General features: G+C 38.2%; 1 protein-coding gene across 1 annotated transcript; it reads left to right on the top strand.

Annotated features, from left to right (window-relative positions):
* The first annotated feature begins 1,492 nt into the window (after nucleotides 1-1,492).
* SLC10A2 (solute carrier family 10 member 2) lies at nucleotides 1,493-9,768 on the top strand. Its single transcript, XM_033052697.1, has 6 exons — nucleotides 1,493-1,914; nucleotides 4,941-5,059; nucleotides 6,319-6,407; nucleotides 8,509-8,684; nucleotides 9,232-9,389; nucleotides 9,644-9,768. The coding sequence occupies exons 1-6, from the start codon at nucleotides 1,493-1,495 to the stop codon at nucleotides 9,766-9,768; spliced, it is 1,089 nt and encodes a 362-aa protein (XP_032908588.1).
* The last annotated feature ends 5,762 nt before the right edge of the window (nucleotides 9,769-15,530 follow it).

Genomic DNA, 15,530 nt, shown 5'->3' with positions numbered 1-15,530 from the left:
TCCTTCTTTCATGTACTCCTTATTACCTTACCTGTTGTTCTGTTAGACATATCCTAGTCACACAGATGTGGCACTAATCATAGGGTAGGAGTTGCCAGCTGCCTGGGAGGATAAAGCTAGTCTGACATTATCCCATCAGGCACCCAACAGTGACTTAGGAGATACAGCCATTTAGCTGACCCCTTTGTAAAGAAACAGGTGCCATCTGAGCATGCTGAGAAATCCTTTCTAATGCAGTCAGCTCCCCCTACACAATTCAAAGTTTAAAGTGAAAAACAAAATAAATCAACTCCTATCATTTCTGATATTAGGCACAAAGTGCTAAGACTTCCAGTGAGAGTCTTGCTTGCTGAAGATAATTATGGCTTAGCACATTATCCTAGTAAAAAATATTTCTCTGTTGAAAAATAAAAATTATTGGGGGCATCACTGCACATTACGTATCAGACTTGATTTTAGTCTAACATCTACACTTGAAGATACTTCTGCCACAAAGCTTGGGCACAGGTAAAGAATCATTAACACTCTTCCTCTGAAAACCATCCAAATTTCCAGATTTTCAAGGAAGTCCGAGGGGTAAATTTTTAAAAAGCTTTTCAAAATTTGAGATTGCTTTTGAGCCATGGGGATGACAGAGCACAACAAACCCGTCTACTAATCTTTGTGATGCACCTGGCAGAAAAAGGAGACCTACACTGTCATCCCTGGTGTGGATGCTGAGCATATTGTGGCAGGGGAAGGGACGTGGTCAACTTGCTGGGAGTCATGGCTCCACAGTTGTGTGCCAGTCTCACTGTCCTGCTCGCTGCTCCCCACATTTGACTCAGAGACTCTATCTCCTTCTTCCTCCACCCTTGCCACCCCCCTCTCTTCCTCCCACTGTCCCCCACTTCCATTCCAAGCTAGATCAAAGGTGCCAGGAGGACGCTGAATCTCCACGTTGCCAGAAACGAAGATTCCACATCATTCAAATGTGCCTGTGTGTTATGTTGGATGTTGCATCCATTAGGAAGAGTTGCAGCTTGAGATCGTATTCTCAGGACTTCTGTTTATGGTTTTCTCTGTCTCATTCACCACCCAGACCCCTGCACTGCCAGCAACATTGCATGCATGAGCAGGTCTCCCGAAGGCATGCAAGAAATTCAAAGACTGAAGTCTAAACTTTCTCTTCCTCCTGTGAGTTTCATTTCATGGGCTGGGCAGCACTACAAGCCTCCTTTACACCCTTAAATATTAACACAGTTATTCTGTTGATGTGGGATTCCTCATTATCATATGAATAAATGATTAATTGTCACTGTACTAAGCAAGTGCAACTTTTATAACTGTATGAATCAGCACTGAGCCAAACCCTTCAAGAGCAGTAAGAGTTTTCCAGCATTTATTGCACTTTATTGCTTCCTGGATCATTTAAAAGAAGTCATCGAGAAACAACAATTCACACAGGCTTGAAAATTTACCACGGATGTAGTGAGCAGTTCTGTATTTCAAAATGCAGACAAACTTTCTTTCCCAGCAATTTAGAGCTGGTTTTTTAGCAGAAAACTCCACAGCTTGTCCAGCAAATGCTACTATTTGTGATGGCACATCTTGTGTATTACCAGAAGATAATTTTAATCAAACTTTGAGCGTAATTTTAAGTACTATTCTAACAATCCTGCTGGCTATGGTGATGTTCTCCATGGGCTGCAATGTGGAAATTAAGAATTTCTTGGGTCACTTAAGAAGACCCTGGGGTATATTTGTGGGTTTCCTTTGCCAGTTTGGAATTATGCCTCTCACAGCCTTCTTGCTGTCTTTGGTCTTTAACATCCTTCCTATTCAAGCTGTCGTGGTGATTATCATGGGATGCTGTCCAGGGGGCACAGCCTCAAATGTCATTGCCTACTGGGTGGATGGAGACATGGACCTAAGGTAAGAGCAGTCATTCTCTAAGTACTTCATGTGACTCTTTACATTGTAAATTTTACATTGAAAAGGACTGTCTGACCTGTCTGATGTTTTTCTTAGCTTCCTGGCACATGTATGGTGTTTTCTCCTTGTAAAGAAGGTTAGTTACTGTAATTGCAGTAAATATAAGCAGAAGCAAATATCCTTGGTTCATTGGGAATTAATGAGGAAGATATCGCAACAGAATTGTGTACATTAGAAAATACCTTTATTGTAAAACTTCAGATCCTGGAACAAATATCATCTAAGAAGACAATTAAGATAGCATACATTGTGAAAACTTTTCCCAAGTTAAAATTATTTTTCTTTCTCCCAAGATCTTGAGTAGCAAAAAAATTTTAAAAAACAGATAGATTTTAGGAACAGAATCCTCTGTATTAAATAGTGATTATGCAACTTTTTTTAAAGTAGTTTTTCTTGAAAAAGAGCTCCTGTGGAAAAATATTTTTCCTTCCTTTTGTGTTCTATACAATAAAAAGGCAGCTATTTATCTTCTCTTTGGGAACTAGTTCTAATGAATATTACTTGTGATAATTCTTTCTGCTCCTGGAACTTTATGCAAAGTTTTCAGACTGAGGGAATATTTTACAGGCTAGAAAGCACTGCTTAAGGCATCCCTGCATATTGGGGGCAATTAAAACCCTCCTTTATGCAGTGTGATAGTCTCAATGACCAAGTGCTATGAACGCAGAAACAAATGTGTAAGGCACCTGACATGGCCTAGGACATCAAACACACAGGAGAAGCGAACCCTACTTTTGATGCAAATTCCATAGGGGGTTCATTAACTCCAAGAGCCTTTAAAAATAAGCCATCCTTTTATTTTTATGTCCTGATTACTTTGGTCTAAATACACAGGACCATTTCTGTCTTTGCAACAGAGTAAAATAAATTGGAGCATTCATTCAATTTATCATATGCCAGTCTTAACCAGAAATGGAAAAAATAGTAGAAGTAAGGAAGATGTGGAGCTAGGGTAAATAGTCTAATAATGTCCATACTTGTAGTTTTAATACAACACTTTTTCCATGCTTTGAAAATAGTGAACTTTTTTTAATGTAAAAATAGTTTTCAAATTATGAATGTGGTCAGCACTAATCATTGACTTCCTCATTGTAGAGGAAAGATCTATGATATCAAGAACTGTAAGACTCTTAATTTCAATTAATACAGGTCTAAGAAACCACAGGTGGGAAGATATTGAGTACAAGGCTGAAATTTTGTTCTAATCTTTCCCTGGAAAAATAAACTGATCTAAACTATGCTTGGTCAGTTCTTTACATTTAACGTTGCACCACTGAAATCAATGTTAAAAATCCAATTTTATAATGCTATAAACATGAGTAGGACTTCTATCCCATTATACTGACAAAGGGTGAAGTTCATTGAAAATGCCTATAAAAGGTTATATACTCTTCAGGTAAAGACCTCTGCCTTAAGTCCATGGCTTTTGGCCAGTACCTTTGTGACAAAGATGCAGGGACCACAGGATACAGGAGGTACAGCAGATTGTCAAGGCAAGCATCTTCTCTTCTCAATAGAAGAATAACATTAGAAGTTTTGTAGATGGTTTCTGGAACGACCTCAGTATTTTAGAAACTTGACATCCTATCAAATAATGTTTTTGTTTTAACTGTAATATTTTATGATTATACATTACAACCCATGGTCATTGTCTATAGTTGTGCTTCAAAACCTCTCTGTGCAAATAGACCACAAGTTAGAGAAGGAATTAGTTTTATAATTAGCATTATAATCTCAGTCAGGTGAAGTATAATATTTCATATCTTTCTTAGTAAATCAAACCCAGCTGACATCGCTAATGCTTCCCCCTAGAGACATCTCTGATATTTCAAAAAACAGCTGCTTCTGTGGACAATAGGGACTGGGGTTAGAGGATGGCCAGACTTTGGAGAAGGAGTTACATTCATGACAATGTAAAGATGCAGGAAATACAGAAATAGGAAACATGAGAGGTTTTATCCATTTGGGAATTCATCAAACTTTAATTGTAGCCCGTGACTCTTTTTCTCTGTAAGAGACTTCTGTAGAAACTCTTTTGCCAGAGTCTCCTGCAAAATCCTATTCAATGACTCTAAAGCAGAGAGTGACAGGAAGCAAAATTAATGCAGATATTCCTGTGGTTTCTACATTGATTTTTCTAGACTTCTCTGGATCTACTCAGTTTGTGGCCCAGGATCATTAGTCCCTTTTCTGAGGACAAGCAACAAAAAAAGAGAAATCAGAAATGAGGATCAACTAGAACCCTCTCTCAGTATTTTTATACCAGAAAAATTAGATTTGTATGCATAATTTTATCCATTGTATTCCAATTCTGAGAGTTTCCTCCTTATTTTAGATGTCTTGCCTTTTCCTGTTTCTTCATTCCTGTAGCAGAATGCATCTTTTTGTACAACAGAAAATAGAAACAGTTTTACCAAATGCAACAATACTTATGCTAAGCCTCACTGAGCAATTCTTAGCACCTACTTTTTGGCCTAGAACAAAACAAGCCAGAAAAGGGAATTTTATTTTTTCATTTATCCTAGACACAGAAATAGATATCTATACTGCTGAGTTCAGAGTGAAATTTTAACACTCTAGAACTTCTGGTGTAATGGAAAGCTTCATTTGATGTCCATCTCTGCCCCTGTTCCCTGCTTTCCATCCTCTATGAAAGCAGCAAGACAGGCAGCATGGAGACAGACTTGCCAACAGACCTTCCTGCTGGCCGCCTGTCTGACTGCTCCTTTGTACCAAAGTTATGCTTCTGTGGCTGCAGAACACCATGATATTTCATATTCTTTTCTTTTCAGCAGAAGCCATTCCTTTCATTTTGCTTTTCTATAACCTGATAAACAGGATAAATTGTCTGTAGACAGTAGCATTTCTTACATAACCTTTCACAAGGTGTTAAATGGTAATAAGAAAATAAGAAAGACTATGGGCTAGCATGAGATGAACTGTCAATGTAACCAATTTCTTTGCAGCATCAGCATGACAACTTGCTCCACGCTGCTTGCAATGGGAATGATGCCACTTTGTCTCCTTATTTACACCAAGATGTGGACTGATGCAGATGCAATTGTACTCCCCTACGACAGCATTGGTGAGTCCAGTGAAACAGCACTTTCCCTTCTGTCTATCCTCCCTTCAGTGACAACTATATCTCTATACCATTGTCCTGTAGTCAGGAAGAAATTACCTCAGATTTTTTTAAATATTCCCTAAATATTCTTTCTACTTTTTAACAACTTCCATGGGCATTAAGTATTAAAAATCACTTCGCGTCATCCACAGCTCTGCCAAAGAAAGACTTGAAGCCATTATAAATATTATACAGATAATTATGACAAGATTGTGTGTGTTTTTCTTTCCAACTGGTTTTGAGACCTACATGGTAGTGGGATAAGAATATAGAAAAATTCACAGAGGAATAGCTGCTTCTCCTGGATGAAAGTGTTTGTAACAGCTTTAAGACATGATCTTGCAAAGTGCTAAATGCTGAGGCCATAATCTGGCAAAATACTTAAGCACAGGTGGATAATTAGACAAGTGATTAAAACTGCTGAGTCTCTTTGAAAAGCTACAATCTACACTGCCAGGAGTAGCTTCATTTGACTTCCTGTCAAAAATCTCATCCAGCTACAAAGAGAAAATAGTTAAAGTATTTAGAAATACATGCTCCAGTGCTTTGCAGAGCTGTGGCCCTAGTGCTTATCAAGTGCAGCTCCATGTTGTGTTAATCTTAAAAGCTAGCAGAATCACTTTCACATTCTTCAACTTCACTTCCTATTGTCCTTGGGGAAAAACAAAAATCACATACATTGCTTGTGCTTTCAAATTAAATACTGGAGGGGGAAGGCCAAAACAAAAGAAGCTCTATACCGGTTGCTGATACAGTACAGTAGCAAAACACCTGCGGACAAAATGAACATTTAATATAGCTACTCACATCACAGGATAGTGATGATTAGCACACTCAGATTTCTGCCTGCCTGTCTGATGCAGGTGAATGAGCACGTAGCTCAGCAGAATGGCAATTACTTCAACAGGCTGCCAAACATAACAGAGGCTACAGAAAAACAAACGGGCAGGTGCGGGTAGAGTGTGTGTGCTCTGGGGTGTGCACACCAGGAATGTCCCCTGAAGGGCTACTCCAGGGTGTGCACACCAGGAACATCCCCTGAAGGGCTGCTCCAGGGTGTGCACACCAGCAATGTCCCCTGAAGGGCTGCTCCAGGGTGTGCACACCAGGAACGTCCTCTGAAGGGCTGCTCCAGGCCCACAGTCACTCAGAATGGTGTCTGTTCTGTTGCGAGTTCCTGCCCCATACAAGATCTTAACTTCTCTCTTCTTTTTCTACAGGAATTTCTCTGGTTTCTCTTGTAGTTCCCATTTCGTTTGGAATATTTGTCAACCACAAATGGCCTAGCAAAGCAAAAATCATACTTAAGGTAGGATATATGAGGCTGAAGCATAAGTAATTATGGACAAATTATGGAATCAGCAGGACTGCTGGAGTACATTGCTATTCATAGTATTAGTATCTGACTTCATAAGACCTGGAAAGTTTTCAGCAGAAAACAAATGAGGTGCTGTGGAAATGTATTGCTTTCCCCCTGCACAAACATGCATGAGTTGCATGCATTATTAGAAACCATCATTATCTAAAAACCTACTTTTGTCTTTGGTTACAACTATGTTAGTAATTGAGTTCAGTATATAATGTAAACTGAAATTGGAAGGAAAATCACTCAGGTCAACAGAAAGCAGTTTTTCTCTGTAAAACAATAAACAAGAAAATCACCCTGAATCAAAATGTCTTTCTCCTTTTAAGAGAGTTTCCTGATTTTTTTGTGGGCCAATTTTTGAGTTTGAAGTCAATTTTTATTTTAAAATAATATACAGAAAATATTCCAACTCTTAAAAAAATGAAAAAAATATTGAAAAAATACAGCTGCCTTTGCAAGATGTTTTCAGATGTATCAAAAATATGGTGATTTTGGCAAAAAATTGTTCTCATCAAAATATTAATAATAATTCAGCCACATCTAGGGTGACAGCAAATTAATCATTCTGAGCATTTAGTTTTAGATCTAAAGAGATTTTCAGATGTGCTGAGAATTCTTGGCCTTTGCTAACCATTTTTTATTAACAAATGTATTATCAAAATTTTCTTAAAGAAAACTAGTCTCGTCACTTGTTTTTCTACCTATATTTTGTTATCATTTCTTTGCTATTGGCTCAGACAGCATAGAGTACAAGGTCTTTTTAAGTCAATTCATGTTCATTAAACTGCTAGCTTATCATGCTGCATTTTTGAATGCACTCCCAGCTTACTATTTCTATTTAATCAGTTGAGGGAAAAGCATGGACTTGCACTCACATGAAAAGAAACTCTACTTGATCTCTCAGCAAAACTGCATTTCATTTCTTCTTACTGAGTGCATGAGCAACCTACAGATTGGTCCATTGAGAGTTTGCTTTGTGTAGGACAATGAAGCATCAAGTGAAGATTGAGCCATAGCTGTCAGATTAAGACTTTTATAGTGAGAAATTCAGTCAAGAGAACAAAGACAGTGTGTCAGGTGAAAGAAGAGCTTGTCATGGCCAGACCATGTTTCTTCTTCCTAGGTGCATGTGGTTAATAGCTCAGCCAAACAAAAACACTTGTTCACTCAGTGCTCTTAAAAATGCTTCAGCCAAAGACTGATGAAGCCACTTCAATAGCAATACATGTTTTAGATGAGGAATAGATTCTCCTAAGTTTAAACTAAGAAATGTGTCTCTGAGATCCCTGGCAACATAGGCTATAATGACAGACATTCCACTAACATATTGAAAAGAGAGTGAGTTACAACTTTTTTAGGCAAGCAGCAGTAAAGATTTCAGTATATTCAGTCACAGGAAATAAGATCAACTGCAGTGCTTAGGTCTATGTAGAAGGGCTGTACAAGTTCATAACCAGTTTTCAAGTATGAATTTTTAGCCCCATTAAAGATTTACCCCTGCACTTGGCAAATAATTTCCTAGCACTAGCTCACTAGCAATCTAATTAGCACACACTGTACTAAGCTTCATAGTGTGATTCACCGAGGGGGTGATTCAGTATTCTACCTAGTAGGCTGTCAGTTTCTCAACAACTCTGGGGAAATTTTTCTAATGTTTGAACCATTCCTCACTCATATCACACCTGTGAAATTATTTTTAATTTCCAGCCCTAAGTACAATTATAGTCAAGGTTTCAAAAGACTAGTTTTATAGATATCTGCTATAGATACTTATTACAGCTGTGTCTTGATCTAGAGCTGTAGTCACACACTGAAGTACATCGTAGATCTCCTGTTTGGTAAAATGGCAGCTATCTAATCTCTCTGCCTGCTGTGAATTGTATTGCTGTAAACATTAGGTGTTGCGTTTAACAAGATATTTCAGTGACTCTGAGACAATCCCAAGCATGTTTGATACCATGTTTTTTGCCATTTAATTTCCTTGAAAGCTCATTTGTGCAGTATTCTATGATTCTGATTCAGTCCATCTTCTTTCATTTCACAGATTGGTTCCATTGTGGGAGCGGTGCTCATCGTGGTCGTTGCTGTGGTTGGGGGAATACTCTATCAAGGTTCCTGGGTTATCACACCAAAATTATGGATCATTGGCACCATATTTCCAGCGGCCGGCTATACTTTAGGATTCTTTCTGGCTCGTTTAACTGGTCTGTCTTGGCGCAGGTAATCCCTAGCCTTTATTCAACTGTGTAAAAAGATTTTATTTAATGATTAATTAATGCTGAGAATGCTCCCTAAACATTATTTATGTTACAGAGTCACTCATTCACTAAGCTTGTGTTTAGTGATACTATGTGCAGACAAAAGTTTTCTTGTGCACGTTTATTTGCACATTCTGGCTATAGATGTTTTCCTTCCGTGTGTCAATGTCTTACACTTCAAACAAGTGAAACAGACCTGACTTGTAATCAGTTTGGAACTGCAGTAAAACTTCTCATGTAGATGCAGCAGTCTACAACTTACAACATCATTGCAAGAGATGGAGATAGCAATAGCCACATATGTGCCTTGAAGGTGGTTCACAGTCTGTTGGAGTTGCTGAACTACCAACAATTGCTCGTACCACCCACAGGTGGAATGTTCTGTTGACTCTGTCAGCTGAAGGAAACTATTCTCTTAGTTATCCATTGCATTTTTTGCTTACCCAGGCTAGTAAAAAGTATAATAACTGAACATTATTTCACAACTGTCTTTGTATTATTCCCTTTAGATGTCGTACAGTGTCTCTGGAAACAGGAATGCAAAACACTCAGCTATGTTCAACTATAGTACAGCTCTCGTTCACTCCTGAACAACTGGAGTTGATGTTTACTTTTCCACTCATCTACAGTATTTTCCAGCTGACATTTGCACTACTAATTTTAGGAGGTAAAGTATAGTCATTTTCTATTATAGCACTATAATTATCATTATTATCACCAGTTTAATTTTTCATGTATATGGAGAAGACAAGAAGGGAAAAAAATAATCAAATGGATCTCAAAATCAAAGCATAGCTTTAAAGAAACTGTTTGGAGGTGTTGAAATGTTTTAGCAATATAAGGAAAGAAAATGTTGCATAAATTTTTATATGCAATTTTTATAATTCCTTTATTTAATAATAACCATATATTGGTCCTCAGGCTACCGTGTATACAAAAGACGCTGTGTCAAAACAAAGACAGATGTTGAGAAAACAGCACCAAAAGAGGATTCAAAATCGAGTGCTATAATAAATGGAGGATTTGTATCAGATGAGATGAAATAGACAACTACATTTGCTCCCACCAGCTGTGAAGATAAAGAATATATGGTTTATTTAAAACCGGGTTTTTTTATGTGCGGTTTCTTCATGGTAATATTTAACAAAAGAAGTTATACTGATATTGTACTGTGAGACTCTAAAATTATTAATTTAAGAAAGATCTACTTTGATTTTTAACACGTTTTTTGCCACTACTGTAGAATCCAGTTTTGAGGCTAATTCCCTAAAAATATGTAATGTTTTATTATGAATTAATTTTTAAAAAAGCAGAATAAAGGTGGGCTATTGCTAAAAAGAAGCAGATATCTTCAATACCAACTCCAGCCCATGGTCCTGCAAATACATCTGCTAGTCTCAGCTCCACACAAAACAAAGAGAAATCTTCTGAAAGTGTCTGAGCAGGAACAGGAGTTGATATGGAAGATCTGGTAAGGCTGAATATGAGTCAAGCATGAAATTGGACCAAGCCGTTAATGAAATAAAAGTTTCATTTAGGTCAGTCTGGGCAGAATAAAGCACTGTATTAATTACTTGAAGCATTAATTTATTCTAAAGCTGCAATTTTAGCAGGTGCATGGCACCTTACGACTCCACTTTTTTTTTTCTCAAAGTAATAGAATGTAACAGTCTTACATCTTTGGCCTGGGTCTTTAAGGTGTTAGAAACAGGAACAGAGACACAAAGGTGAGGGCTTAAGACTTGAACAATTTTAATGACAGCAGTGACAGCTGCATACAAAGGAGCAAGCAGAGGTTCTGGAAGAGTAAGAAATTATCAGCTTCTGCACTGAAAGGAAGGCATTTGAAAATGGAAAAAGAGATGTCCCTGATTCATCCAGGACTGCTTCCACCAATCTTAACATGGGACAGAAGTGCTTGGAGAGAGTTAAATATTTTTGTTCTTTTATGAGGCAAAGAAATTTGAACCTATCAGATGTCTATGACATGTAGACATTGGTAGTTGAAAATTTTAAGATTTTATTTATATTAATCAGGAAAAGAAATAATTGGATGTACAGCATACATTATACGTAGTTTCTGAAAATTCAAGAGTACATATGGAAATGTCTCCTAATTGTGTGGAGAAAATGAGTACAACTCTGGAGAAACAGTGTCACAAAATCCTTGCAGCTGTAATTTTTTTAAGGAAACACTCAGTAACATTAGTCCTGTAGCTGTTATGTAAAGAAAAATATCCAGAGAACCTCAGGTAAGTGAGTGAGAGGTTAGCTGACGAAAAAATTCAAGAGTTAACTGATTATCATCACAGGGAAACAATACACCTTTCTGTCATATTCAAGTGGACCTTCCAAGATATGGTGAGTTAATGTGGCAGTTTTTTACAAACACAACTGAAATTGTGGAATTTGAGTTCGCAATGTGCAGCTTTCACTGCTGCAGAAACATGCCCGGTACTAAACAAAGAATTAATTATTGTTGTCTACCATATGTAGACCCCAAAGGATCGCAGAATGTTCCTGAGTTCTGTGAGGCTTGAAGCTGCTTTACTTTTGGCAGGGAAATCAGAATGGTCATAACTTCCAAGAAGGAGTTCAACACTGAGAGGCAGTTGTACACAACGAGGTGTTCTGTTTTTTATAGAACAAAGATTAAACAAAACAATGTGGCAAAGACTGCTATGGAGAAATCATAAAATGTGAAATAACACATTCATCAAGAAAAGGATAAGCTTTTATTTGTAACATCTGTACTAAAATAGTCATTGTCTTGCTCCTGCGTCTGTCAAAAAATGAACCGTGGAAGTTATTTAGGATCATGTCTTTCTTACACATGAAGCTGCTACTCTTCTCCCATGCTTACTGAGCTTCTATGTTTCTGTGTGTATTTCAAGAAGATTCTTAAAATATGTTGAAGAGTAATAGTTTGTCTTGCTTATACTCTGTGTGTGCGTGTCTCTGTGTGTGAGTGTGTGCCCATGTATTTAACACAACTGTATAAACATTGAACTAAATAAAGTCAGAAACTATTTATAATTTTGCCCACTGGAATAATTTAAGGTGAAAAGAATTGGGACCAAAACTGAACATGCAGACAGAGTTTATAGCTTTGAGATGTAACAAAAACATCTCATGTTATGTGTCAAATGATATGTTTAATAATCATGGAACCATAGAGCAGTTTGGGTTGGAAGGGACCTGGAAATCTCATGTAATCCAACCTTCCTGAAATGAGCAGGGACACCTTCAGCTAAATCAGGCTGCTCAGGGCCCCATCCTACCTGATCTTGAATGTTCACTTCTAAATCTCCAGCTGTAGAAGTGAAGTCTGGGTAACACAAGTATTAGATCACTTGTGGAACTGGGGTGGGCTGTCTCACAGTAGTGTAAGGAACCAGTGGGGAAGATGTGTGCTCTCCCCAGGGATGTCCAAAAAGATGTTTGGCTATACATAGACCAATAAATGGTGGGACATGGGCTATTCAGTTGCAGGGATCTGGTGGCCTCCAACCTTGCAGTTACCATTGTCTTTGTATTGGCGAAAGGAAAACCCTGGACTGCTAAGATCAGCCTGTTTAACATGCTTGATGTCACCTTCTCACATTCCACAGTATGAAAATCCTATCAATAAAAGGCAGTATCACTAAGTCTCCACTGCTATTTAAACAATCTATGCACAGAAAAAACCTGGCTGGGACATTGCAGCTTGTGCAATTCAAAAGCATCATGCAGCGTTGTTCAGCTAATAAAGGCCCATTCTAATTAACTCTTACACATACTGGCATTCAGGAATTTACCACTTCTAAGAAGTGCTAGTTTGCTCTTAGATAGTCATCCATGTCCAGAGTGCCTGGGTAGTCCATGACTTGGCAGCAGTGCTGGTTCTCAAGCTGTTGCAGTCAAAATGAGATAAAGCATGTCTAAGGACAGACACCCTAAAAAGCTGAAATGACAGTTGAATTAATACCTCACTCATCCCAAAGTCTAATATAAAGCCTACAAAGATGCAAAAATCACACTTATCAAGCCAATCTGTAGCCATAAATCTGGATATAAAGATGCATTCCTCAGTTAGCGAAAGAAGGAAACACAATGCCACAGAGTTAATCATACCCACTGTCTCAGAATTGTCTGTCTCTATAAAGTAGATTTAGATGGCCTGACTTTAATCAGATATCTAAATTTTTAGTCTCAGAGAAAAAAAAACAAAAGAGAAAGTCAAAATTATTACTTCTTTTTATCTTTCTTTCTTTTTCTCTATAAGCTCTCTGAGTATCCAGTTTATCTCCTTTAACCAGGAAGATAGGCTTTGTAGTTGAGGAAATAAAAAACTGGACATTATAAAAGACTGTCTAGAGATTCTAACCTTCTACAATATAACTTCTAATATAACTGATTTCTCATCTGACTTAAAGACAGGTAGAAGAACTGGTTCAGTCATATAGGGTGCTATATTAGGCAGAAGACAGTGTAATTTGGATAGAATTAACAAGCAAGTTGATTTACCATTTGCATTAAATTAGGTTCTTGTCTCAAACTAATCAGGTTATGATGTTCAAAATCTGCTTTTATAATATCTGCCAGTCTGTATAATTGTTTTCAGCCACAAATTAGCACTCCTTCAGAACCTTAAATTATCCATATTCTGCACTTCCAGTTTGAAGATTGGCAGATATGAAAAAATGAACTTTTTTGAGGGGAGTTGTTTGTTTTATTGGGGGTTTTTTGTGTGTTCTTTTGTTGTCCAACCAAATAACATACTGTACACTTGATGCAAATCTAAAATAATACTCAGTATTCTCGAGTTCCCGAGGTTCAAACCTTCACATCTTGGTATCTGACCAGAATCTGCTCTCCACAGATTAATTATATTACTTGCTTACATCCAGAATCAAAGCAAATATAGTTCCAGAACCAGATGGTAACAAACCAGGCCTGACTGGATTTTTCAAGCCAGAACTGAAGGGCAGTAGAACTAAATTTCTGCTTCTATCTCATAAGAAATATTCATTCTGCTCCAGAACATCTGTTAAACTGAACACTAAATTAACTTAAAATATCAAATGCAAAAATAATTTTTACTTGCCAGGATATCTGCCAATCTTCAAACTGGAAGTGCAGAATATGGATAATTTAAGGTTCTGAAGGAGTGCTAATTTGTTTTCATGAATAGATATGTGCTGTGGAATTATATCACCCTCTCCCTTTAATTTCCATTAAATTTAGCCATCTACAAGAAATTTTCCAGTATCAACCTTCATCCTTCCCTGGAAAGAAGCAGTCAGTAGTTAGCAGAAAAAGATAGTTTTCTCTGGAAAACAAGCCATCACACTCTTCAGACATCTGATTTAGAACAGGGAGAATTCTGGAAGGAGATAAAGACATTGTAGAGAATCAAGCATGAAATTCAGTTGTCTGAACACAGGGCCTAGTGCAATGTGAGATGCCCTAGGTTGTCCTGCCTGGATTTCTGCTGCCAGTCCAGGACGTCACAATTATTCTGTAAATCTTGTGTCCAGCCTGCACCTTCCATGGCCCTACAGCAGCTAAAATTGCACCACACGCTTGTTTAATCAGCCTAATCCTCCTTCTGTGCAATTCATCCTTTTTTGCAGGGCTTCCTGCAATATATATGAATTCTTCCACAGTGAGATGAAAGGTCAGCACTTCACATGGTATAATTGTAAATTATACATGGGATATATTGGGATATATTGTAAAAATATTTCAGAATTTAGAAAAACAAACAGCAAAAGTGTTACTTTAAGCTGCCTCTAAGAACTGAGCAAAATTATATCTCCTTGAAAAAATTCTCCCAACCTTGCATCTCCTTCTAGAATTGCATGGGACTTGGAAAAGTCTAGAAATAAAATTCAGTGAGGACATTGTAAACTATGTCTGTGTAAACAAAGAGCATGCAAAAAAGTATTGGTGTATCTACTTGCTCACAATAGACTTAATGAAAAATGATTTGATCAATTACCACTTTCTCTTGAAAGATCATAAATCAGCCTACTAGCTTAGATGAAGTTTGATTTATAAAAACATGAAGCTTTAGAAATATTAAATTGAAATAAAGGGCATCATCTTTTGGACTTTAATTATTTGGGGATTCAGCCATGGGGAATGAACTTTTGCCTTTTAACCACCAGTTGAGAAATCTTCTGGAAATACAGCATATACTTTAGAACTCCAAAGAAACGGAAGAGAAAGCTCAACACTGAAGAAACCTCTTGTTGACCGCAACAGGCAGTGGATTAGATTCTTTAAGTGGTTCAATTCCTGGTTACTACATATCCTAGATATTGTTATGAAAAGGTTTCTGTTCCAGGCAAGCAGAGCCCAGTTACAGTAATTTCACGACTAGAAGGTGCACCCTTTTGACTAAAATTTTCCCCAAAACCCGGAAGTGCGCCTTATAGTCCGGTGTGCCTTATCTGATGTGCAAAGTTCGGAAATTTGCGAACCCGGAAGTGCGATCTGCGAGCTGAGCCGGGAGCCGCAGCCATGCGGGGGGAGCCGGGAACCATGGGAGCCACGGTTGCCGGGCAGGGGAAACCGGGAACCGGCGCACCCGCCGGCCGGGGAGAAGCAGGGGGAAGCGGCGCAGCCACAGGGAAGTGCCAAGAAGTGCCGCGGGAAAGCGTCGAGAAGCGGCGAAAAAGCACCGCAGGAAAGCACTGAGAAGTGGCGGAAAAAAGTTGTGGAAAAGTGGCGAAAAATCGCCGCTGGAAAGCCCTGAAAAGCAGTGAAAAAGCGGCGCCACCGCCGGTCAAGGGGAAGCTGGGACACAGCGCGGCTGCACGGT

The sequence above is a fragment of the Catharus ustulatus genome, chromosome 2, assembly GCF_009819885.2.
Source record: "Catharus ustulatus isolate bCatUst1 chromosome 2, bCatUst1.pri.v2, whole genome shotgun sequence".
In the NCBI taxonomy this organism is placed as follows: domain Eukaryota; kingdom Metazoa; phylum Chordata; class Aves; order Passeriformes; family Turdidae; genus Catharus; species Catharus ustulatus.
Note: the sequence above shows the minus strand (reverse complement) of the source record. Positions and strands in the feature narration are given on the sequence as shown.